The sequence below is a fragment of the Tiliqua scincoides genome, chromosome 1, assembly GCF_035046505.1.
Source record: "Tiliqua scincoides isolate rTilSci1 chromosome 1, rTilSci1.hap2, whole genome shotgun sequence".
Lineage (NCBI taxonomy): Eukaryota > Metazoa > Chordata > Lepidosauria > Squamata > Scincidae > Tiliqua > Tiliqua scincoides.
This window is the reverse complement of record NC_089821.1, coordinates 282655112-282681632: the sequence shown is the minus strand read 5'-3', so window position 1 is coordinate 282681632 and position 26521 is coordinate 282655112. Positions and strand designations below refer to the sequence as shown.

Sequence of the window (26521 nt, the reverse complement as noted above, 5' to 3'; positions counted from 1 at the left end):
AGTCATGGACAACCTCCAGTTCATGCTCAGAGATTGTAATGCAGGGAGGTGAGTCCACATCCTGAACCATGACCTGTGTTTTCTTCAGGCTGATTGTCAGTCCAAAATCTTGGCAGGCTTTGCTAAAACGATCCATGAGCTGCTGGAGATCTTTGGCAGAGTGGGTAGTGACAGCTGCATCGTCGGCAAAGAGGAAGTCACGCAGACATTTCAGCTGGACTTTGGATTTTGCTCTCAACCTGGAGAGGTTGAAGAGCTTTCCGTCTGATCTGGTCCGGAGATAGATGCCTTCTGTTGCAGTTCCAAAGGCCTGCTTCAGCAGGACAGCGAAGAAAATCCCAAATCCCAGTGCTATCATACCTGCACAAAAGTACCACAGCGGCTGGACTGCCTGCATGAAAGCGCCAAAGCAGCTGTCCGTAACTTGAGGACTCAGTGTAATAAGATTTCTCAGAATTATTTGAGTTTATTATCTAAGAAGTTAGTGCTTTCTGAATTTTTTCCCCTGTGGATGGAATCTAACCGCATCGCATGTGTGAACAGAAAGTGCTTTCACTCATATGGGATACACACACTTGCTTCCAACAGTATCCCACTGGAGTGGAATCTCATGAAACAGAGTTGTGGAGCTATCACTGCAAAGGGAAGAAACTTAAGAGTTTCCATGTGCAAACAGAGCATTTGAGCACACTAGCCTGGACCCCTGCTCTACTTGAGGGATTAGTTTATGGATCTAAAAACTGCACTGTGCAGATAAAGTCATACATGATAAAGTCATACAAAGATGGGTTCTGTGGAAGAATCCAACAGTGCCTGAATGGTATGAACACAGCATGTTACCAACATGGAATGTGTTCATCAAGAAAGTTTCTCTCATTTTTTAAGCTCCCTGCCCACTCTAAACCTAACAGAATTCCCGCCCCCATGAATCAGTGCTTCTAAGCATTCCCATTAGACAGTGCAAAACTTATGTTTAAAAAGCTGTGTGCCATTGCCCCTCCATTCTAATAAGGGAGTGAAAGAAAATGAGTACTTGGCTACCATCCTGCTCAAGAAATATATCCAGACAGAAGCTAGGCTCTTACCACCACCATCACCTCTTTCACAATTTTGTCATGGATATTCCAAGGTAGGAGGTCTGGTCTAGAGGGTAGAGCCTCTGGTAGCCCGAAGATAACATCAGAAGGTCGCCAGTTCGAGGACACCGGCAGCTCCCTGAATGGCTGAGAATGGTGAGACCTTGAAGCAGCTGACAACCCGAGCTGAGTGATTCCACCTGCTCTTGGTGTGAGCAAGAAGCGTCTTGGCTGCCCTCCATGTGAGAGAGGAGCTGCTTGTCAGCCTGCGTGGGAGAACTGGAGGCCAGAAGTGAGACCAAACCAGGAAGATCCATTCTGAAATGTTGTTGGTTCTTGAAAGAGAGAACCTTTATGATTGTAAAAATTCCCTTGAGGGATTTAGAAACGCCTTCCTATGTAAACCGCCTTGAATAAAGTCAGAGTGTAATCCGATGACCAGAAAGGCAGTATATAAATACCTAGTTGTTATTATTATTATACTTACTTGATCTCTGTAAGTCAGAAACCACAGCATTTTAAATAACATTGAGTGTGTCTATGATAAGATTACCAGATGTCCTTTATTTTCTGAAACATTTCTTATTTTTATAAAGGTAGCTCCTTATTTCAATACAACTTTGTCCAAAAGAGGTCAATAGGTATCTATATGTCTACGTGTCACACTTATATCTATAACGAATGTGCATTATTTCAGATCCCTAGTTTAATATGGAAACTACTAGTTTGCAACCACCAATTCAAAACTAACAGCCGGATTAGAAGGTTAAATGGAATCATCCAAAGCATTTGATCTGGCAGAAGTAAAGTGAAAAGAGACCAATTCCTCCAAAAGATGTGCTTCTGGTGAATACAGAAAGTTTTTTCAAAACAGGCATGCTGCTTAAAACCACCAAGTCTGAAACTACCATAAGGTATTTTTTGTATAAACAATGCACTATTTAACAAAAATTGATTTTAAAATTGATTAAGTTAAACCAGAGCAAAATATTGAGAGAACATGCTTGCGTAAAACTAATTATAATGGTAGCATTTGGCCTGAACATTTACTAATGAGAGATGAACTATGGCCATGACACCTAAAATCGTTTTAAGAGTATCCACATACATACTTGAAGCAGATTTTGACTACTGATTGTAACAGAAAATAGGACCAGCGTTCTTGCACCCATGTATGCAAAACATAAAAAATTTTCTCAAGCTACAAATGGAAATATTTGTTGCGGTTCACATTCTAAAGCAGTAGATTGTGCTCCCATTACCACCAAAGTAAACTCTGAATAAATGTGGTCAAAAGACTGCTGATGCAGGTATTGGTCCCTCTGGGAGGAACAACATACCATCAAGCTTCTGAACAATGCACACAGCTAACTGCTATTTGAGTGTGCAGATTAATTTTATATTTCAATTAACAAAAAAAAATCTAAGTATTTATATAATTATCTACAACAGTGTTTCTCAAACTGTGAGTAGGGACTCACTAGGTGGGTCAAGAGCCAATTTCAGGTGGGTCCCATTCATTTCAATATTTGATTTTTAATATATGAGAATTGATGCTACCATGGTATATGACTGCATTTGGAGAAATTTTACAGATCTGTATTTTTAGTAGGCTACTATGTACATGCTTTTAACAATGATAATCACGGGACTTACTCTTGGGTAAGTGTGGGTAGGTTTGTAGCCTAGGATTGTTAAAAATGTTCCTGCTTGACGATGTAACTACTGGTGGGTCCTGACAGATTCTCATTCTAAAAAGTGCATCCCAGTGATAAAAGTTTGAGAACCACTGATCTACAATAAGAGATTACCATCAGAAATTGCATGAGAAAATAAGGAGAAAGGGTTGAAAATGTCTTCTCTATTGTGTCTCTTAGTAATTAATTTTGAACTAGATTGTTGTGACGTCAAGAAGTCCTCCAAATTCAACTAATTAAAAAGCAGCTCTGGACAAAACTCTGTATCCCTAGCAATTTGCTCCACTACAAATGTTGTTAATGGTAATTCAATTATCTGTCCTCTCTTTCTAAATCTATGCTGTCTCAATAGCTTATTTCAACTAAGAATTCATACCAGCAGTTTGTAACTACAGCATTCACTTTTGTACAGAAGCCCCAACACACAGCAGCACAAAAATCAACAAAAAAAAGAGCAAACCTGATGAACACAGCCTACTTCAACAAAACACTTCAGCTGCAACCCTAAGCCCTCATGGTAGGAGTACATCCTATGCAATTTAGGGCGCAATCCAGAAAAGTACTTGGGACTTCTTGCACTGGCCCAGGAGGGCCACAAGTGTGCCAACACAGGCACCGAGTCTTGCATAGGCCAAGCTTGGCCAACATAAAACTCTAGGGTGGGTGGGGAGGAGGCGGGAGGGAGGCGTTCCAGGGCGGAGGATGGGGGGGTGGCCCGGGGGACAGGTGGTTGAGTGGGAGGTGGGGCTGGGATCCAGCAGTTATGCTGGATCCCAACCCCTGTTTCTGGGGAGCTTGGAGCAGCTTCAAGGGGAAAAGTTTCCCCTTACCTCTGGCTGAGCCACTTTGGACCCCTATCCTGCGCTGGATATAGCGCAAGCCTCTTGGCTTGCCTATTCCAGGGCAGGATAGGATTGCGTCATTAGGGAGACTTACTTCTGAGTAGACATACATAAGATTATATTATTAAGCACAACACACATGCCTTTAAGGCCAACTATATTCAATACTTTATGAAATAAAGATTCTGAAGTATAAATATTCTTCTGATAGGCAAAAATCACAGTAGGATCCAATACATAACATGGTAAGCTTCTTCATGTTCACAAAAATCATACTATGGAGTTTAAACTTTCCTTTTACAATAATCCTGTACGTTGTCAGTAACAGAAGCAAAATCCAGATGCTTGAGGAGTTTGATAATAGGCAATATCCTGACCCTGCCAGTAGTGCAAAAGGAGCAGGCCATGGAGGCTTTCCATGAGGAGCCAAGTCTGAACACCTGTTGGCACATTCCCTTTTATCAAAGGGAATTCAGTCCCAGGGGCAGCACAAATGCAGCATTCCCAGTGACATTACCACAGGTGTTATGCATATCCAAACCTCTTTTGCCTCTAGGATTAGTATTTATTTATTTTATGTGAAAATTTTATATCCCACCTTTCCCATGCCGAAGCAGCTTACAGAGCTGCATATTATGTGTAACAACAAGTAAGAAAACAAGAACCACTTAAAATGGAACAAAAAGGAAACACACACCAAAGAGCCATCAGGAGGGGTAACTATTGATTTAATTAGTAAAGGGAGTAGAGAGGCAAATTTGGCTCTGGAGCTGCCAATTGTCGACCACAACATAAAGCCTTGCTCACTGAGACACTATACCCCCAATAGAAACTAGCCTCCTGGCTCTTTCCCTTGATCTACCTCTCTCTATTGGTGGTCCTCCTTCCTGTGAGACATTTTGCATGCATAAAACACCCACTGCACCTAGACTCTACTCCACACTTTCTCCTGTTCATTCCTGCTTCACTCCCCAGTTAATCCACTCTGCCAAATATTCAGTAACAGGCCTGTCCTTTGGGGAGGATAACTGGGACAGCAGTCTTGTAGACCTTCTGAAGTACAGGAAGAATGCTGTTACAACCTTAGGGGCCTGAGAAGGAGGAAGCAGGGAAGGGTGGAAGTTGGGGAAGGAGAGAGGAAGATAAATAGAAAAGGCCTGATCTGTGATGAGGGGTTGGTACAGAAGCTGCATGAAGGTCCATTGCAGGGAACTCTGGCAGAAGAAAACCTGCCACATGGAGCCCAATGAGGATGCTGCTTGTAATCTTGAACAGTCTCTCTCTTTTTTTTTTTTTTTGTTATACTAGCAATCTAGAGATTCTTTTTTTTAACCCCCCTTTCGTTTTTTTGGATTTGTTATTTTCAATATTTTTGTTTTGTCATTTTATTATTCACAATAAAGGGGGAAAATCATACTAGAGAGTAGTTGAAAGTTTTGTTTTACTGAATTTTCACAGAACAAGCCAAGAGCTCAGAAAGAGAAGGACCTACATACTACTACATGAATATGTACCTCTCAGTTCAAAAGGCAGTGAAGGGCAAACACTTACAGTAAGGTTGCAAACAGCTACAAGGAGAGTCAGGTCCCACAGCCCTTTTACAGAATAACTTCCAAGAATTCCCAAGACAGTTCAGACACCACTGACTACAGAAGCAAGGGGGAAATAAATCTCCTGGACCACCCATTAAAAACAAACTCAGCAAGTTCATGTGGAGAACATACTGGAAAAGTGTATGGAAGCTGAGTGATGAAAAATCACTTTTGAGCTCTTCACAGCCTTGCACCAGCCACAAGTGCCTGATAGTATCAAGTATGGTGAGAGTCCCCAGAGAGCCATCACACTTCAATTACTATCACTAACATTAGTCATTACGAGGCTGACTTCAGTCCCTGGGGGGAAAGCAGCTTGTGATGACAATACCCAGTTTCTTCCTGTAAAGCAATTCATTAGGCAAAGCAGAACAGCTGGGACAGGCACGTGGAGGTTTGAAGAGGGCCCGCCCCACTGGGACCTCTGGCTCAAGATTCTCTGGTTGGTAAGGGAGGGGACCCACCCCAAGCCTCATGACAGCTGTAGAGCCCTCAGGGGACACTCCATGTTTAATCACTGCTCCTTAAGCTCAAGGAAGGCGTTTGATTGAGAATTTAAACTAATGACACTCCAGCTTGCAGCAGGTTATATCAGGCATCTGATAGGGGCATGATGACATTTTTATCTTGTTCTAGCATACAGGAGTTAATGAGGCACTTAGATATTGTCACAGAGCTCCAGGCTAGCTATATTAGATTGTACATAAGTTCCTTCCAGGCTATGCTGACTGGGGATGCAAAAAAGAAAAAGAAAAAAAGAAGCTGTACAATAATTGATTTCTGCAGGACCATATATTTAGAAACGGAACTGCTTCTAGTAAACTGAGAAAACAGCAACAGGTTTTAACCTGAGCAAACCAAAGGAATCTTGACCTGGTGACCTTGGCATTGAGAAAAGAGAAAAAGGCAAGATTGAACAAGATGAACCTTTTACAAAATCCCAAAGGAGGCTCTTATCTCAGACACACCAGGAAAACAAAAAAAAACCTTGTATCCTACTTAATCATTTTTAAGTGTTAAATTTCACCATTTTATGCCACCTAAAATGCCATTGGAAATTTAGCCCTGCAAAGCCTATGTAATTGGACAGAGACAAATACATGTTTTACCAAGAAAATGGATAACACTTTAAAATAGAGCTATATAGCTATATTTGAACTGGAGTTTCAGTTGCAATGCAGCATTGCCATTCTGCAAGTTAACCATATAGAATGACTGGTTTGGAACTTTAGAGGTAGCCAATTTTGCATGGATATCTCTCTTACATTAAAATTAATATTCTGCTACAGAACACTGTGATGCCATTCAGATGTGGACAGGTAGTCTGCCTCACTTTGTGCTTTTTTTAATGCTTCAAGACTACAGTATTCATCTTTTATATTAAAAACCATAACATCTTGTACAATACCCTAATGAAATAGCCAACCAAAAATGTGCATGGGGATTCAAGAGTTATATTACATATTTTACCACTCCTCACTTGTGTGCCTCATTTCATTTCAGATACTATACATACTTTACTTTGTCAACATGTCACATGACTAAGTTCAGCAGTTCCCAAAGTCCTACTCGGATGTTGGGACCACTCTACATCGTTGCAGGGGCAGGGTGCCCCAACAGCACTGCAGCGATCGAGACGCTGTGGAGACCCAGGGACATCCTGCAGCCTCCCAGGGGGTCTTGCAGCCACCTCCGCAACCCTCCACATGGCTGCAATGAGCTCCAACCTGCTATTGCAGCTGACTTCCGGTTTGCGCAAAGTGAGCTCTGATAGCAGGTTGGAGCTCACTGCAGCCGAGCAGAGGCATCTGCAAGTCTCCAGGACCCCTGGGCGGCTACAGAATGCCCCTGGGTACATGGAGAATATCCCTGGCTTACTGCAGCAGCACTGTAAAGGAACCAATCCTGGGCCACTCCCCTTAAGGAGGAATGGCCCAGGTTTGGTCCCCAATAGTGGGTCATGACCCACAACTTTGGGAACCACTGACTTAGTTCACTGTTACTTTAATGCTACAGATGGCAAACAGAGGCTGAAAGACCAATGTTTACCCAAGCTACATAGTAAGTTCACTAGAGCAGTGGTTTGCATTCCTTTAGCACCAGGACCTACTTTTTAGAATAAGAATCTGTCAGGACCCATTGGAAGTGATGTAATGACTGGAAGTAACATCATCAAGCAGTAAAATTTTTAAAGAACCTAGACTGCAATTCTACCCACACTTATCCAGGAGTAAGTCCCATTTACTATCATCGTTAAAAGCATCTTCATAGTAGCCTGTTAGAAGTACAGAACTGTGACATTTCTCCAAATGCAGTCACATATCTTGGTAGCATTAAGTCTAACATATTAAAAATAAAATATTGAAATGAATGGGGACCCACCTGAAATTGGTTTGCGACCCACCTAGTGGGTACCGACCCACAGTTTGAGAAACACTGCTCTTATAGAAGTGGGTCAAGAACCCCAGTTTCCCAGATCTAAGTCCAATACCCTATCTACTTGCTTTCACCAATGTTATTCACATAATTTACTTAACAATTGAAAACTGTAAATTGATGAATCTTCTACCTTCAATAACTCAAGTTTAACAAGTAAATTAAATAAAATTATGTATAATCCAGTGTAGTCTCTGGTGCAAAGAAACAGTTGTGATAATGGAAGAAAACAGTTGTGTCCCAAACTAGGGCCAATTCATTTTTCTCAGGTGGATTAAAATAGGACAAGCCTGTTTCCAGTAAGTAATGTTTGTGGGACATAGTCCATTTTGTTAGTGGTTGGTTATACCTATATGAGCACCAGCTTATAAAATCCAAGTTATAATGCCACTCTGGAAATTACCCAATACGAGACAGGCAAACACACACATGAAACAACTGTCAGGCATCCATTCCAATCCATGCACCTATAATTTTGTTTACAGATATTTAAAAATCCACTTCTTTTGTTTGTGGATGCCACTAACTCAAATATTATTAAGTTTTTACATCTATAGATCCCCCATTTTCAGAACGTGGAGATATAAAACATCTGTCTTCTGATATCACTGCAATCACCACCTGGTCTAAAGAAACCACCTGGTTTATAATCAGGGTGGTCTCAAGCAAGAATTGGTCAGGCTCCTCCCCAACACTTGTGTGCAAGCAGAAAGTGCTGCTGTCTGTACACACCTGGGGGGAATTTGTTCCTTCTGTGCATCACTTTGTGCCTCATGGAGGAACTCTGAAGAATGCTCTTGAGGGGAGTGAGCTGAAAAATTCCCATATTCAAGTAGGACACCACCCATGGTTCCTTAGATTCGGGCCCAGTGACAGTTCCTCAGTGTCTCCACATCTAGGCCCAGTGGCAACCATAAACCACATGAATATTCCATTAACTTGTAAAGTTGGGATAACATTCCCAAAACAATCCAAGTGCATTTAATAGCATATATCTGGCCTTTATTTGGCCAGTCATGTAGGTATATGCCCACACAGGCACATGCTGGCTTACGTAATTTCAAGTTTATGTAAGGTCTGGTCAGTGCAAGAGGAGTTACCCATGCTGACCACTCACTGCTCTATAAAGCTCACCAATCGCTTTGCTTTGTAAGCTAGAATTGTTCCCAGCATGCTTTGCATTTCCTTTTTTATTTAAAGAGCCTTTAGGAAGAAAGGGGCAAGATCACCATGCTCCAGATTTCTTGGAGAAGACTCTTTAAACAAAAGAGAAAATGAGAGGTGAACTGGGAACAGATCCTTACACAGACAAGCAAGTATGGGTGATTCCTCTTGCACATTCCGGTTCTGACTTGCATAAAATTCAACTTGCATAAGGTGAACAGGAACAGAACCCTTATGTAAGTTGGGGTGTGCCTGTATCAGATTTTTAAACATTAAATGCATAATTATATTCAAACACTGCAATTCTGTTATTCCAGAAAATACTATGATAGTATTAGTGAAAGTTTTCAAAGCTAGCATTCAGTGACATATATAAGAGGAAGGGAGCTACCAAACAGTTCATTATAACCAAATACAATCAGAAGGGACTTTAAGTTTTCATTTTCCACAGTCTGAATCTGTTTGGCAGGCAAATATATCAGAAGTGCTGGATCCAGCTCACATTCTAGGTATTTGACAAGTGCATGAGATGTTCACAGAAACATCATGAATAATCTTGGAGCGTCAAAAACCCATTTTGCTGCACCAAACACCTAATAGTCTATATACTAGAAGACAAGCCACACAAAGTCTCTGAAATGTCTTTGTCAAAAATTTTCAACTACAGCTATCAAATACCTTGACGGAGTAGAAATAGTAAAAGATTGAATGCCTGGCACGCTTAAGAGAATTTTAAATACTTCCCCTTCCTTTCCCTGACACACTGCTTTCTACTGTCAACAAAAAGGTCAACAATGATTGGAGGCTATGATGCTGAAGGAGTCTCACAAGAAATATTCAGACGAGAAATTCTGGGGAAGCAGTTAAAGACAGTGTTTATGGAGTGTGTATGCAAGTAATCTGAACATATGCACACCATCTTTTATTTATTTTAACACAAAACAGCTTTCTATCTGCTTCCCCATTCCTCCTAAATACGTATGGGATAATTCATTCATTCGCAACAAGAAGAAAAGAGAAAGACACAGCAGTGACCAATATCCAGGCTCAATTTCCATCCCAATCATTGCATTCTAATCTCCTGGCAAGTTAGCACAAAGCAAAGCATGAACACTGTTCTGCCACTAGTAGCAAAGTATGTTCCTTCCCCAAGAGAGGCCTGTAAAACAGGACAGTCACTGACAGCAGTACAATTACTGACACAGATACAGACTTTATGGACATGTTTATCTCTGCTGTAAATCCACACTCTCTCTCCACTCCGATTCACAAGTCATAAAGAAATTGCAGATAATGAAAAAGTTGGTGAAATTTACAGCATGTCGGAAACCTCAGACAGCCAGAAGAAATTAAAGAGCTGACTGGGGATAAATCACACAGGTACAATTAAAACTTCCCATACTTCCTTCACTTCTAAAACTAGTGTACAATCCAATAGAGATGATAAAAAGTTGAGGTCACGATCCTTGGACTGTAGGTTGTTAAGAATATTACATGCCCAAATTAGCCAATTCAAGAGTCTTTTGTGCATCCTAATTTCAAGCTCATATTCAGATGGCTCATTTTTGCAGCAAACATAGCCACAAAGTAAATCTGTGTATAGTTTCAAGCCAAGTTGCATAAGTAAAAAGGTAAATTTCTTATTTATGTACAGGTACATAGCATCTCTCACCATAATTAGCATGCATCATAATGAGATCTACAGTAACCAAAACCAAGGTAGCAAGAACAAAGTATAAGCTTCCTTGTTTATTGTGTGTATTAGAGGCCCCCTTGCTATAGCAACAACAGCTCTTTCAATTCTAGATTTATGTCTCTTTGTCACAGTTGCACAAGTACTTGAATGCATTTAGTAGCTCAAGTGTATAGCTGCCACAACTCAGACCCCCCTCCCCCAAATGGTGCTAGTGGTGACAGCAATATCCAAGGCCAAGTGCTGGGCTCAACATCTTCAACACAAGCACAATTAACCAGGAGCACTGGAAACCTTGGATACTCTCTATGGTTCACTGGCTTCTCAAGGGGCCATAATACCCTTGTTTCTTGCTCTTTCTAGTCAGCTAGCAATAGTACATGCATGGAATAGCATGTCAGCAGAGCAGTTAAGTCAGTAGTATTGTACTTCTCCAGATTAGTTGATTGCCTAGAACAGACACGAACTTGTGTCTTAATGTTCCTTTTTAATCAATCTTTTCTCATCAGGACTCTCTATTTAATTTCTACCATGTTTTATAGTCAAACCAGCTTATGAAGTAATAACCATAAAATATAGATAGCCCCTCCCAAGTTACGGCAGGTCACTTCCAGGTTAGAGGAATACTCCTTAAAGCTTGCCAGAGGCAGTGGATCATTTTCAAAGCAGATCACCCATTTGAGTTGCTATTTCAGACAGCAACAAGGGCATGCCCTACTTCAACCTATTGTCTTTTAGTTGTGAGAAAGTGGGGTAGATTTTGAGGGTTATGGGGATTTGCCCACTTTATGCCTCTGGGCTGCTGGTGAGGAAAACAATCAAGGGCCACACTTTTTGACATCCTGTCCACTAAAGTCAGCGTAGGCCCCAAAGTAAGAGGGTAGACTCTTGTGCAACAGGCTTTTTTTTCTTTTCTTGATTACTGATCAACCTTTTTCTTAGGTGTGGGTGGTATTAAACATTTCTGATTTCAAGGTAAATGGGATATCTGTTGTCTGTATTTTGCATTTGCGAAGTTCTATCCATACTGAATTTGTACAGGTTGTCCCTCATTATCCACTGGGGTTCCGTTCCGGAAATTGAAGTCAAAAAATCGTGGATTAAAAAAACAGTAGAAAAATAGATAAAGACCCATTTCAGGTTTCTTGCCCCTCCATTGCTCCTAATGGAATAAGGTCTTGCCTTGGCATCCACAGGGGTTTGATTCTGGGACTCCCTGTAAGAAAAGCAGTTTTTAAAACCGTGGTTTTAAAGCAGTGGTCTCCAAACCCTGGCCCGGAGGCCAGATGTGACCCGCAGCAAGCCTCTTTCCGGCCCATGGCCAACCTCTTTTCCCCTGAAAGCCTCTGGCCCACTGAACTGAACAGGACCAGAACTGTGCTCTGATTATGTCTGGAGGGTGTTCTGAGGGCCAGAGAGGTTAAATGAATGAGCCCATTCATTCATTTATTCACTCATCTAAGTTCCATCTCTAATTTATTTATTTAAATTGTTTTTCCGGCCCTTCACACCATGCCAGATATTTGATGCGGCCCTCTGGCCAAAAAGTTTGCAGACCCCTGTTTTAAAGGGATGCATTTTTCCCCTTCTCCAGGGATCAGCACATTCTTTCTCTTTTGCAGTGACCATTTGTGTTGAGGCAAATCTGTGTATAAAAAAATCAGTGTATAACAAGGTTGGACCTGTATTGTGTGAATTGCTTAATCATTACTGTTCAATTCTATGCATGGGATCATTAGAAAAGGTATTGAGAACAAAACGGCTAATATTATAACGCTGTTGTACAAATCTATGGTAAGGCCACACCTGGAGTATTGTGTTCAGTTCTGGTCATCGCATCTCAAAAAAGACATAGTGGAAATGGAAAAGGTGCAAAAGAGAGCGACTAAGATGATTACGGGCTGGGGCACCTTCCTTATGAGGAAAGGCTATGGCGTTTGGGCCTCTTCAGCTTAGAAAAGAGGCGCCTGAGGGGGGACATGATTGAGACATACAAAATTATGCAGGGGATGGACAGAGTGGCTAGAGAGATGCTCTTTACACTCTCACATAACACCAGAACTAGGGGACATCCACTCAAATTGAGTGTTGGGAGAGTTAGAACTGACAAAAGAAAATATTTCTTTACTCAGTGTGTGGTCGGTCTGTGGAACTCCTTGCCACAGGATGTGGTGATGGCGTCTGGCCTGGACGCCTTTAAAAAGAGATTGGACAAGTTTCTGGAGGAAAAATCCATTACGGGTTACAAGCCATGATGTGTATGTGCAACCTCCTGATTTTAGAAATGGGCTATGTCAGAATGCCAGGTGCAAGGGAGGGCACCAGGATGAGGTCTCTTGCTATCTGGTGTGCACCCTGGGGCATTTGGTGGGCCGCTGTGAGATACAGGAAGCTGGACTAGATGGGCCTATGGCCTGATCCAGTGGGGCTGTTCTTATGTTCTTATGCTGCATATGTATACTGTGTTGTTAGATCTCTTTTAATATAGTTACATTGGTTGCTATTTGAGATTGCACTGTTGATCGGTTTTGTATGTTTGTTACTTTGGGTCCCCTTTGGAAGAGAAACATAGGGTACAAATTCTTAATAATCATGATATGAATAATTTTTGCTAAAAGTAATCCTCACTATATTTAAGAACAGATGGCATTTTTATATGTAATAAGCCAATTCTCTGAGGTGAAACCAGATCTTTCTGGAGCGTTACTCAATATGTCACAACCGTTCTATTATTTAATTTTCAAGTTTGGTTATATTTTATGCTGCACTACTCAAGTAAAAATTGTCCATATCATGGAAGGATATTTCTGATCAACACTGAAATGTCTTTTCTCCTTCTGTGAGCCCCACACACACACACACACACACACACACACACACACACAAAATCAGGTATATGCCAAACTAAGCCATTTTATTTGTCTGTAAATTCCTCATAGTGGAAGAATCAGGTAAAATAGAACAGTGAGCTTGCTCTATTGTGAAAATGCTTAATTTAGCTTGACAGAACTACATCACTTCAGTCTGAGTTTTGGTTTTGAACACAAATACCAATAAGGGAAATTAGATGGCAGTGAATACAGGAATGTTATGCATACAGTGTACAAGTGGCTTGTACGCTGAAAATGGAACTTAATTCTACAAAAGACACAACAAGTATCTTCTACCAATTTCACCAAAATTTCAAGGAGCAGGGGGGAAAAAGATGACTATGTCCAATGGCAAAGTTCGTGCTGGTGGAGGGCTAATGGCGTGGGGGTTTGGGGAGGGCAGGCAGACGGCATCTTGTGGGCATTCTGGGGTGGAAGGAGGGTGGGTGGACTGGTAAGTGGGTCAGGCCTGGTGGGTGGGAGGGACCGACCTCTGCAGCTTAGGCCAGATCCAGCCCCCCCCCCAGCAGCCCAGCCTAACATTGAGCTGTCCTTGTTTTTAAAAACATAATTGCTGAAGTTCTGCGTTAATCACAGAGAATGCCTTCTACAGTTAGTTCTTTCTATGCAAATTCACTTATCTGCAAGGGGAAGAATTGCACCTACCTCTCATTGTATTATTTGTGAATACTGTGGCTTGGACAAGCCCAGGGAAGAAGCCAGGAGACAGGTGGAGAAGGAGGAAGAGTGAAGCAACCCCCTCTCCACTGCTGAACTCTGAGGCCTTGTGGTTGGGTCTGCAATCTTCTACAAGTCGAGGGATAGCCAGCACAGAGGAAGAACCATCACAGATGTTGATGAGTCCTCACTATCACCCAGCCCCATAGACTTCAAAGTAAGATTCAGTTTCATAAAGTTCATAGATTGTATGATGAAGAGAGTACCCTGCAACCTAACACCATTTTCCCTATATGCTCAATGATTCATTATCTGCTAATTCAGTATCCACTAGTTTTCCAGGAAACTAACCCTAGTGGATAATGAGAATTGACTGGACTACCCACCAATTAAGATTTGGTAAGGTCAACAGAGGCCCAACATAATTGCCTTGGGGCAGGACCAACCCATCCATGAGGTCAACTTTAGTTTTTAAGGCAGAAGTCTGGTGGGGGGGGGCCCACTCACTTCTGTCTGCCTGTCTACTTCCACAGTTCCTCCTCCTTTCACTCTCTAGATTGGAAGAGAGTGTAATGGAAATATGAAAGATCCCTCAAGGAGATAAGGTGTGATGTTAACAGTGGCCCCTTTCTTTGGCAGGCAAGCATGGGGTTAACATCAGGGTCTTCAATTGCAATGAGTGTACTGCATAGCTACCACCACTTGGAAGTAAAAGGACCCTCAGGGTTAAAAGCAACACCTTCTGGAAGGAAAAGGGGTGTGGGTAGTGGGAAGAAGAAAGCTTGGAGGAAGGAAGGACAGACAGACAAAACTGACAGACTAATGGACTGGCTGATAGATTACTGGACCTGCTGACTGACCAATGGACTAAGTGGCTAACAGACAGGTGAGCGAATGGACTTCTGAAGATTGCTGGAATGGGGACTGCTGGAGACTGGTGTGTGGCTGCCATGCCCAAGAACTACTGAGGACCAATGTGTTGCTATGGTGGCTGGAGAAGCTGCTGGCAGGAGAAGGGAAGAAAAGGACCTCTGCAGGTTGAACAGGTGAGCTACCCTGGTGGTGGGGTTCAGCAGTGCAGAACTAGGGCCACTGTTGGTGAACAAAGGGGAGCTAATTAGCTTAAAGCGGGCATACATTCTCTAGGCAAAGCTTGGATTGGAAATTTGACAAAAAAGGGACAGAAAGAAAGAGGATATGGGGAGGAGAAGAGAGCATTAAGCTAGAACACTGGATCCAATCTCACTTGTAAGCCGCCAGCTGGCCATCCATGACCTCAACAATCCACAATAGCTGCTTCTTCAAATAAGGATACGCCACAGCTTATTGTTCTTAACGTGTTCTGTTGAGAAAGCTACATTATTTTTGCTATAGATTCAACTGTATTTACTTCATGGCTCAGCACGCACGTTGAACCAGATCCAAACCCGATATTGTGTGAGTACTGTCTCCTGCTTATGCAAAAAGGGGGGGGCTGTAATTTTTGCCAATTTCCCCTTTTCCAGCCCCCTGTGCCACATACTTTCTTTTTCCTGAGGGTTCTTAACTCTCAAAAACAAATCTGCAGGGAAAACCATCAGAAGTTGCACCTCCTCTTGAACAACCAGCAGGCAGCATGTATACACACAAGTGTTTGGACCTAAACAGTTATCTTTAAACATGGCATAGTATGTGCCCTGTCTACTCTCTTGTTCCAAGGAGGGATCTTCACATCTTTGGGATGATCAAAGGACATGACTCAACAAATCAGAAGGGGCAGTCCAGAGTTCTTTAATATAAACTCAGATACAGCCTAGTCAGGGAAAACTTAAACACAAAACATCACCCTTCATTTGGAACCCTGTTATCTAAGTTCAGATAGAGGACTCATGAGCCTGAAAAGATCAAAGTGCATGCAGCAGGATCCCTTTAGGGTGCAAGCTACTCCAAGGGGCTTCTTTGCCTTCTCTGCTGGTGGCCCTCCTCTTTGAGGGCCCAGATGGCCAGGCTCAGCCCACTTTTGAAGTCTCTGGAAGTTGGCTAGCCACCACCCATTTCCTGTTTCATTGCCTTTCAGACCACTTTCCCCATCACCACCTTCTCCTTGGGTCTCTTGCTTTTCCTCACTGGTTCTTTCCTTCGCCAGTTCTACTCCCCTCATCCATCCACCTCTGCCCACGCTCCCCCTTTTATGCTGTTCTGTTGGCCCCAACTGCAGGCTGATGGGGGTTTGCCACTGTTCAGCTGGGTGGCAGAGGCACCTAGCAATGGCATCATTGCTGAGTAACTCCATAAAAGTCCAAATGAGTGTTGCACAGGTTGAGCCAATCCAAGGCCATGGTGGTAGGCGAACCAGTAAACATGGATAGCTAGCACTGAACTAGCTATTATCTGATAGGGTCATTCACACAGCAACCCCATCTGAATGGATATAGGTCTGCAGCGCATTCTTTTTGGTATTTAAGTGGTATCATGAGACAGTTATGCTTGTAAGATGAAGGTGTCTTACAAGAATTAAAACTAACAAAATATTCAAGCAGCAGAATACTAGGTGTTCTTTTCCTTCTCCACTGACACATGAATTCCATCACCTTCCTCACACCACCAAGAATAGGCTACGTCACTGTAGGTATGCTTAGTGCCCAGTCCTTTCTGTGGCTGGGTGCTGTTCTTTTTCCAAAATCTAGATTACCATTTATCCCTCTTGTAGTGAGAGTCACTTCTAAGCTCAGGCTTAAGGGTTATATTCTGATCTTTACCCCATGATCACTGAACAAAATCCTTTCTGAATGAGAGATTTCAGTGCACCTACATTTAAATATAGGGAACCAAACAAGGGCAGAGCATGGCATACAATCTGAATGATAAATTCCTTATGGGCAAAATGTAGGCAAGGCCTAGATTGTTCAATTTATATATCATAAATACACAACTTCCTCCTCCCCAAATTAAAATTCCTTGTCAGTGGATCCCAAACTTTTTAGCAATGGGAGCCACTAATTAAAATGACACTCTACTGGGACCCACCTAGCCTTAAGAGACTTACTGGATCAGGTCCATTCTAGTGGCATTGCATTCCTCTCAGCCTGCCCTTCAAAGTGGATTGAGGCACTTGTGTGTAAATGCACACATGCAGCTCAGTTTCACTTTCCATAGGTTTCAGTTCATTTTCCTTGTCAGCTACCAGCTTGTCAGTTTCACGACACAACAACAATCAGGTCACAACCCACAGTTTGGGAAACACTGCTTTTAGTTATGTAGTTCTCTCATGCTTCTCTAATGTGTCTAGTCTCAACGGGGATTCTGAAGTTCCACCCATTATGAATGTTTGGTAGTCTGTTACAACAGGCAGGGCTCTTTTTCCGCTGGCCCAGAAGTTCAGAATGCTCTCCCTTAGGTTTCCTTGGTTCCTTTTCTTAAAAATCTTCCTATTCTGTTATAGGTTTTTTTCCCCGAGGATGATTTTTTGCACTATATTTCAAATGTTTTATTTTGAAAACTACATCTTGGAAACATTATTGAAAAGTAGTATATATAAATTAAGTAAGCAAATATACAAACCATGTTGAATAGACCAGTGTACTGGAGGAAAGTACCTTACCTGTTATCCAAGCAAGGTGACTTTCCTATGGTTTGCTACCAGCAGCCATTCATAATGGGCAGGAATGTTTCAAACTTCAGAAGGCAGCAAAGAAAAACACACTGGAGCCTTTATAATGGTAAGTACTAATAAATGAACAACAGTATTTGTTGTTCATTTAAATACTGTTCAATAAAATGCTGTTATATTAAATTAAATACTGTTCAATTTATGTTCAATTACAGTTCATACTGTAATTCATTTACAGTAATGTAAATGAATGTACAGTACATGTAATGTACATTGTACTGAACGTACTGACTGTAGATTCAGTACATGTACATTCAGTACAGTACAGTACTGTACTCTGTAAACCACTTTGTGAACTTTTAGTTGAAAAGCAGTATATAAATACTGTTAATAAATACTGTTAACAATAAATTCATAACTTCTAATGGAACTCAGAACTATCTATAGAACTAGACCCTCCCTGAAATTTCAAATCTCACTTCGACAGAGTGCCAAAGAAACAATTAGAAGGAAAGACTGCAAAACCTGCAAGCTCCTAAAAATAAAGGATAAAACACGATTTGGTAGAAACAGACCCCAAACATCCTAAAACAAATATGGAACCATCAATAATACATAATTTATTGGATAACAAAACCTCAAGGCATTAGCAACTCTTACATTATTTCTAATATCCTGCAATATGGTAGGCAATAAAAGAAAAAAAATCCTAATATCCAATCTGTCATTATAAGAGAATGACGCAACTCAAGATAGCCTTCTGCTGCCATCTAGAGCTTAGTGAGAAGTAGATCTTTTAATGGATGGGTCCCTATCATTTGTTTTGAACAGTTCTCTGATTAGAGGTATTTGTTCTAGTAAAATAGGATTACAGTTCAAGTCTTACTGAACACAATGGGCTTACTTCTAAATAACACTGTTTTCAAACACCTCTACTGATTATTTTTGAACTTATCTTGCTTGTTACGGTTTCTGTGACTTGTTCACTAAATATTAAAGTTCATGTTTGACTAATAAGTGCCCCAAAATATTCTGGATTCATATTTCAGTTATCTTATGTGTTAGTTACAACGCGTTAACAGGTTTTACTAAGATGTGGGTTAGATGCTTCTCACTCAACTGGATGAGACACAGAACAGAAACACCCAGAAGCAGTATATATTCAACTACAGCTATTGCAGCCACTTCACACTAGTTTTAAAATTGTGTTCTGTGTTTGAACAGGACCTGACTTTATCTTACTTAGAGCACTTAGGTTTTTTGTTTTTTTTAAACAAAGAGATTTGCAAGGAGTCTCATGTTATTGTGAGTAGCAGGGGTCATTAAGAATATTTAAAACCTTCCTATTCTGTTATAGGTTTTTTCCCCGAGGATTATTTTTTGCACTATATTTCAAATGTTTTATTTTGAAAACTACATCTTGGAAACATTATTGAAAAGTAGTATATATAAATTAAGTAAGCAAATGTACAAACCATGTATTTCCCAAAACTGAAACAATGTGTCAAAAACTTTCCATAGCAGTATGGAAAAACCAAAAAAAATTTTTAAAATGTGAAGCTTCCAAATAATCAGCATTTGAAGAAGGCTTCATTAATGAATCATATTAAAATAGTGGTGCAACTGACCAGTAGTGAGTGCAAGTTTTTCTGATGACTTCTTGCAGCATCCAATGCAGTGAGAAGTTACTGTACTACATGAGTTATTTAAAAAAGAAATTATCTACAACTCCAAATTTGTAAGGGAGCTAAAGTTCCACATTTTGGGTAAACTATCAGAATGGCTCAATGGGTTAAAATTACCTTGGCTGCTCCAGCATCTAGAGCAGGGGTGGGCAAACCCCGGCCTGGGGAACATTTGCAGCCCTCGAGGATGCCCAATCCAGCCTGCAGGGAGACCCCAGTCTCCATGAGCCTCTGGTCCTTGGGAGACTGTTGGAGCCCCTGCTGGTCCACGACTGCCAGTTGCGAGCTGTGGGCCAAGTCAGAGCAAGCCCTTTTATAGCAGGGGTGTCAAACATAAGGCCTGGGGGCCGGATGTGGGCCGCAGAAGCTTTTTATCTGGCCCTCAGGCACCCAACTGCTGAGCAGTGCTGAGGTGTTACTGCTGAAAGGGCAGCCCACATGAAAATTGTGCTCTCCCATATCTTAAAATACGATCAAGATTTGATATTTCTTCTTCTGTCTTTTGAAGCTAATGAATTCTAAGTGAGAAAAGGAGTTTATTTTTTGTTATGACCTTTTTAATGACATCATTTACTGCCTAATGACATCACTTCTGGCCCTCAGCATGCATCATGAATGCTATTCGGCCTTCTGTATGAAATGAGTTTGACACCCCTGTTTTATAGTCTCCATGTGTTTTCTGCTTTTTCCTGGACATTATTTTAACCCTCCCCCCCAATTGCCTCTGAACAACATATGTCTCCATGTGTTTCTGGCATGGTCTGCATGTTTTCACTATGCAGGAGATGTGTGGCAAACAGTCCATAGTTCTCATGTGGTTCTACATGCCTACATTATATTTTTCATGTATATTATAAATAAGCTCAGTAAAATTCATTCATATAAGTTCTGTCTCTAATGTATTAGTTTATGTAAATTTTTTTCAAATTTACAGTGTCAGAGAGATTATGTGGTCCTCCTGTCAAAATGTTTGTCCACCCCAATCTAGTGTACAATGTGATAAAGGCAGGGAATTGCCTCACTGAATTGGATAGATCATTTTCATCCTTCTGTAGCATACAGTGTCAGTGGTAGGGCACAGGAAATATTTTACAAATGAGCTAACAACTGGAATGCACGGCTATCACTGTCAAGAGTATACCTTATGGAAACTCATTCTCACGCCAACTATTGAATACGTGCTTACTGAGCATGGCAAGCCTTCTTGCAATGATCTGATATAAAATTAAGCAACAGAGTACAGCTTTTGAACAGAATACACTTCAGCACCTGCAGAGTACTTACATTCATCCAGTCCCAACTGATATGCCAGATTCTGTAACCCTCTCACTTTCTCCATCAGATTAGCTGTGGTAAGACTCCCCAGTTCTAATGCAAAAAGAATTCGGTTCAAGAGCAATTACCACTAAATGAAATACTGTACCTATAACTGAATTACATGAACAGCAGCCTCCCCACATAGCACAGCAAAGCAGATTTGATCCTAAAGGGAAGTTTCAAAAGCAGTTTGCAATAGACAAGGACCTCAGCCACCTTCAGGTAGAACCAGTTTTGCTTTTCAGACACCCAATCCCATTCTGCAATTTTGTCTCATCAGAAAGGGTAAATGATAAAGGACATGGGAAGGGAAGATCAGATACCTAAGACGTGAGACAATGCAAATCTAGTTTCTCATAAAAATAGCAATGCCATGGTTCAAGACAGCCAAACAATTTGCTTGCTCTGCAGTTCCTGCTGAACTCTTTTGCACACCAGAGGTGGTTAAAAAAAATTAAAAATTTCAGCAAGTCCAACCACCACGCAATACAGATACACACAAAGTTAGAACACACCCACACCTGACATCACAGGGAAACCAGAACATCAAGCTCAGATACTGAGCTTTCATTTCCATTTCATAGAGGAAATGGAAAAGGTGCAAAAGAGAGCGACTAAGATGATTACTGGGCTGGGGCACCTTCCTTATGAGGAAAGGCTATGGCATTTGGGCCTCTTCAGCCTAGAAAAGAGATGCCTGAGGGGGGACATGATTGAGACATACAAAATTATGCAGGGGATGGACAAGGTAGATAGAGAGATGCTCTTTACACTCTCACATAACACCAGAACTAGGGGACATCCACTAAAGTGGATGGGAGAGTTAGAACTGACAAAAGAAAATATTTCTTTACTCAGCATGTGGTTGGTCTGTGGAACTCCTTGCCACAGGATGTGGTGATGGCATCTGGCCTGGACGCATTTAAAAGGGGATTGGACAAGTTTCTGGAGGAAAAATCCATTACGGGTTACAAGCTATGATGTGTATGTGCAACCTCCTGATTGTAGAAACAGGATATGTCAGAATGCCAGATGCAAGGGAGGGCACCAGGATGAGGTTTCTTGTTATCTGGTGTGCTCCCTGGGGCATTTGGTGGGCTGCTGTGAGATACAGGAAGCTGGACTAGATGGGCCTATGGCCTGATCCAGTGGGGCTTATCTTATGTTCTTATGTACTGTAACTATGACAAAATTGCAAATCAAATGGTAATGAGATGTGATTTGAGGTAACTGACAATCTTCTAGTCACCAAACAAACTACACCCACCATACACATGATAATTGGAATACAGACTGCCAAATTCTGAATGTTTTGCTCCTCCCTCATCTCTTTGGCCTAAAAATGGCAGAGCATTTGTCTAAAACTCCAGAAAACAGAGGCAGGTTCATAAATTGCCTCCTATACTCCCCTCCCCCCTATTTATCAGATACACAAATTTTCCCCCCAGACTCTAGTGCAGCTTCTGTATTTAAGAATGTTTATGTTACATGTTGTGTTATAATGCGAGGTGCATTTACTGACATCTATTGCCATTTAAGTGCATGTGTCATGCATCTGTATCATCAGCCTCATTCATCTCTAAAAGGTTCAACTCCAGTGCTTTACACCAAAAAGTTACCCCTATCGCAGACATAATCCTAATAAACCTCTAAATTTTCTCACTAGAAGGAATGCATATCCTGCATATTTTTGACATGCAAGAATTCTTATAGCCCAATCCTATGGACCATTTATGAAAGCAGTTCTATTGATTTGCAGTTGCAAATGGACCTCCAATTGCACAAATGTCACGCTGTTATCACGTGTGACAGTGCTGCTGATGGAAACAGCCAGTGGCTTTGCTTAGACACACCAGAATCACCCAGATGTTCTGCCAGCCCAGGTAATATGGTGGAAGAGGTTGTTCATGATGGGGAAGGCAAGGGGTGCACTGGGAAGATGAACCTGGTGGCAAAACACGTGCTAGATCCTATCCCCAATTTTCCAGATACACAACCATCTCCTAACTCTCCTCAGACCAGTAGAATAGCTGGTGTGGGTCCAAGGATTACCAATTGGATCACTCCTTGCCGCAGTATGTGGCGATGGCATCTGGCCTGGATGCCTTTAAAGGGGGATTGGACAAGTTTCTGGAGGAAAAATCCATTACGGGTTACAAGCCATGATGTGTATGTGCAACCTCCTGATTTTAGAAATGGGCTATGTCGGAATGCCAGTGCAAGGGAGGGCACCAGGATGCAGGTCTCTTGTTATCTGGTGTGCTCCCTGGGGCATTTGGTGGGCCGCTGTGAGATACAGGAAGCTGGACTAGATGGGCCTATGGCCTGATCCAGTGGGGCTGTTCTTATGTTCTTAATTACTCATAGGTAATCAGGCAGCCTACTGAGAGGTATGTAAAATGCTGACCGTCTGATTACCCACTACCAGCACAGCATACAGCATGTGCTTAGTTGGTGTGGCTGCATGCTACTGGGTGGTGGGAATTAGGACTGGGCAGTTAGTAATCCTTTCTATGACAATAAAACCAAACATTAATTTGTGCAGCCTTTAAAACAAAGAGGTAAGACTTGCTCATACCACTTATGTGGAGTTTGTATCACACACTGACAAGTGACTCACCCTTTAACATGTCAATATCATCATTTTCTAATTCAGCCATCCATTTGGGAGGAGAACTGGTGATGGGCTATTGAAAAATAAGTAGTATTACTATTACAAAATACTTATATACCTCAGAGCAGTTAACATAATAAAATAAACAAGAAGGTTCCCTTTCCAAGAGGGCCTACAATCTCAAAAAGAAAGCAGCAAGCAACCCCTGGGAGGAATGCTAAGTGAAACTGAGCCATACATGAGCATTTTCTTGCAAGTAGGCAAATGAGCCTCGGTTCCTATGGAAGGCCAGGTGAAAGAGAACGTAAGAACACCAGAATGGTCCCAATCTGATGAACCTGGAGCTCAACAAATGCTCCAGAAGGTTGTTCCCCCCCCCCCCACACCATAAAAGAAGAATAAAGACAGAGGCCTGAGTGACTGGTAAAGTGAAATTAAAGTAAAGTTTAAAAAAGAACCTCATAAAGCTAAAGAGTTCCATTTTTAAAAGTGGGTCCCAGTATTAAAAGGTTTGGGAATAACTGCTGTATAACATAAATTACAGTAAAAGCTCAATTCCAGTTTTAATTTTTTTTTCCAAAAGAAGGCTGTTTTGCTTGTCTTTGTGTAGAGCTTAGTATTTACTAACTTCAAAGTAACACATAACCAAAATATGCATGTTACAAGATGTTCAAATCTATTTTGGAGCCTGAGACACAAAAGCTAAATACATCCTCAAAATAGTTATAAAAATATACTACTAAACTAATCAGCTGCAGCTTACAGCCCTTTAACAGTATTCCAAATGTCATCTTGCCGAATGGCAGGGCTGGCCCTGGCAAGTTAGCTACAACATCCTAAATATTTGGCCATTTGCAATGAATGAAATGTCCTTGCTGGCTCAAGCAAGCACTGTCCTCAACAACACAACAGATAATTGTATATGAAAACCATTTGTCACCATCATAACCAGTGCGCAACTGTGAAGAAAATTAATATTTAATTGTAATAAAATTAGTTTTATTAAAATTAATTTATTAAACAAGAATTAATTTAAATTATAATAAAGTTATACCATATGAATTACATATGCTTAACTACACCTATGCCAAATCCTATCCAATTTTCCAGTGCTGGTGCAGCTGTGCCAATGGGGCATGCACTGCATCCTGTGGTGAGGAGGCAGTCACAGAGGGCTCCTCAAGGTATGGGAACATTTGTTCCCTTACCCTGGGGCTGCATTGCGACTGCACCGGTGCTGGAAAGTTGGATAGGATTGAACCCCTAGAAATTAACAGGAATAGCAAAAGGATGCAGAGCACAACAAATAAGAGACTAAATGCAAATCAGTTCTTACTTACACTTTTAAAAGAAGCAGCAAATTCAGCAACACCTGGTACTGGAGTCAAGACACATACAGTTACTGCAATGTACTGTTACTTTGTGTTTTATGTTCAGTTCTGCTACCACAGTAACTTCAACATGGATTATGGATAAGGTAGATCTGGCCAGCTATACATGCCTTGGTCATATTATATTTGGATTACTGAACAGTACACCAAGATTTTTTATTTTTTGTAAACCACTATGTGAACTTTTTTGTTGAAAAGCAGTATATAAATATGAAAAGCTGTATAGAAATAATAATAAAACTAGGTGGGGCTGCCCTTGAAGAACACGTTAAAAATCTCATTTGGTGAAAAACATGGCTGCCAGGCTGCTCTTGGGGGCCTCCTAGAAAGCTCATATTGCTCCAAGTTTGAGTGTAATGATTTGTGTCCAAGTGCAATTAAAAGATATATTTGTGATTTTATGAATTCTATGTATTGCCTTTATTTTGCTTTAATTGATTTGTAACTTGTCTTGGGGTTGAAAGGTGTCAATTTGAATAAATGCATACATCATTTTGCAACTATATTTGCAAGCACTGCTCAGTAGAGATCTCTCTTTTGTTATTGCCTGAAGTTGGCAGCAACATGCACCTTGCTTAGAAAAATGTGAATTTTTCACACTATTGTGCTCCTTTTAATCTGACCTGTGTGCAAACTATTTACAGGACTTGCTGGGTTTGGATGACATGCCAAATTCTATCACAGTACTGTACTTTCTTCCCCAGCACACAAGGCGGGGGGGGGGGAGAGCTCACATCCAAGGCAAGCAGACATCACATGGAACCAGCATGAAACCTTGGTTTAATGCAATACCTCAGTTAGGCCCAGATCATCAATAGAGAATAAAAAATAATGAGTCCTTAGGGAATTATGAGTTTCTCATAGTTACTTTTAATTCCTTTTGGCCATCAACAACTTCCTAATAGCAGGTGGCAAAGTCTGTCACACTGTAATTGCCCACAAGACTCAAGCTCTGCCTCTCCACATTTACCACTAGATCCACTAAGCACTAGAGTATAACTTACATTGCTCTGGCCAGAGGTCTGGTGATGCCCGGTCCAACTTTTCAAAACTCAGCAATGAGGCCTCCAAATCGTTGCCTAGAAACAACATATCCATCACACAGAGAGGCAACAACCGCAGGTTGATAACCAACACCATTTCAAGCAGGGCTGAAACACTGACCCAACTCGTGCACAGAACCACTGCCCAAAAGGCAGTTCTAGGAACTTCTAAATTTAACAGATGTTTTTGGGAAGAACATAAGAAAAGCCCCTCTGGATCAGGCCAAAAGCCCATCCAGTTCAGCTTCCTGCATTTCATAGTGGCCCACCAGAAGCCTCAGGGAGCATGCAAGACAAGAGACCTGCATCCTGGTGCAACCCAGTATCTGGCATTCTGAGGTAGCCTACCACTAAAATCAGGAAATTGCACATACCTATCATGGCTTGTGATGGACAGGTCTTAATGTTTTGGGGTTTAATGTTAAAATTAATGTTTTAATGCTTTTTACTGTTCAGTGTTGTGAAATATTGTACTTGTATTACGGAGCTTTGTAAGCCGCCTTGGGCATTTGCTACGGCATGGGAAAGGCTTGGAAATAAATTTTTCAAATAAAAACAATAATAAATAGTGATCTGCAACACAAAAAGGGGACAGGTTCCCCCTTTCTGTATTATCTAAATGGCACTCTTGCTAATAAGGCTACATTCCTAGGTTTCCATTATTTGGGACAAAACCTCACTGAGGTCAGTGAAAACACTTTTAGATAAATGTGCAGTGCGAATGTTACCTACGAAAAGACCAGATAGTAGTTCCCAACGCCACTCCCCAGTATATGAAGCTGTCTCAGATTGCTGCTCTACCCAGTACTGTCTATTCCAGTGTTTCTCAACCAG

The 26521-nt window shown here is 41.4% G+C and overlaps 1 protein-coding gene across 3 annotated transcripts in view; it reads right to left on the bottom strand.

The window, feature by feature from the left end:
- Positions 1 to 26521, bottom strand: part of LIN52 (lin-52 DREAM MuvB core complex component) — a 103914-nt gene that overhangs the window by 75829 nt on the left and 1564 nt on the right. For all 3 annotated transcript variants that reach the window (XR_010793547.1, XM_066612044.1, XM_066612045.1), the window contains exons 2-5: positions 25649 to 25723; positions 24594 to 24631; positions 23260 to 23326; positions 20607 to 20690 (exon numbers count right to left, since the gene is read on the bottom strand). Coding sequence is in view for 2 of the 3 variants with exons in the window: in XM_066612044.1 (XP_066468141.1) it covers positions 20607 to 20690; positions 23260 to 23326; positions 24594 to 24631; positions 25649 to 25723 (264 nt within the window). In the remaining variant the exon portion in view is untranslated. The remainder of the gene's footprint in view (positions 1 to 20606; positions 20691 to 23259; positions 23327 to 24593; positions 24632 to 25648; positions 25724 to 26521) is intronic.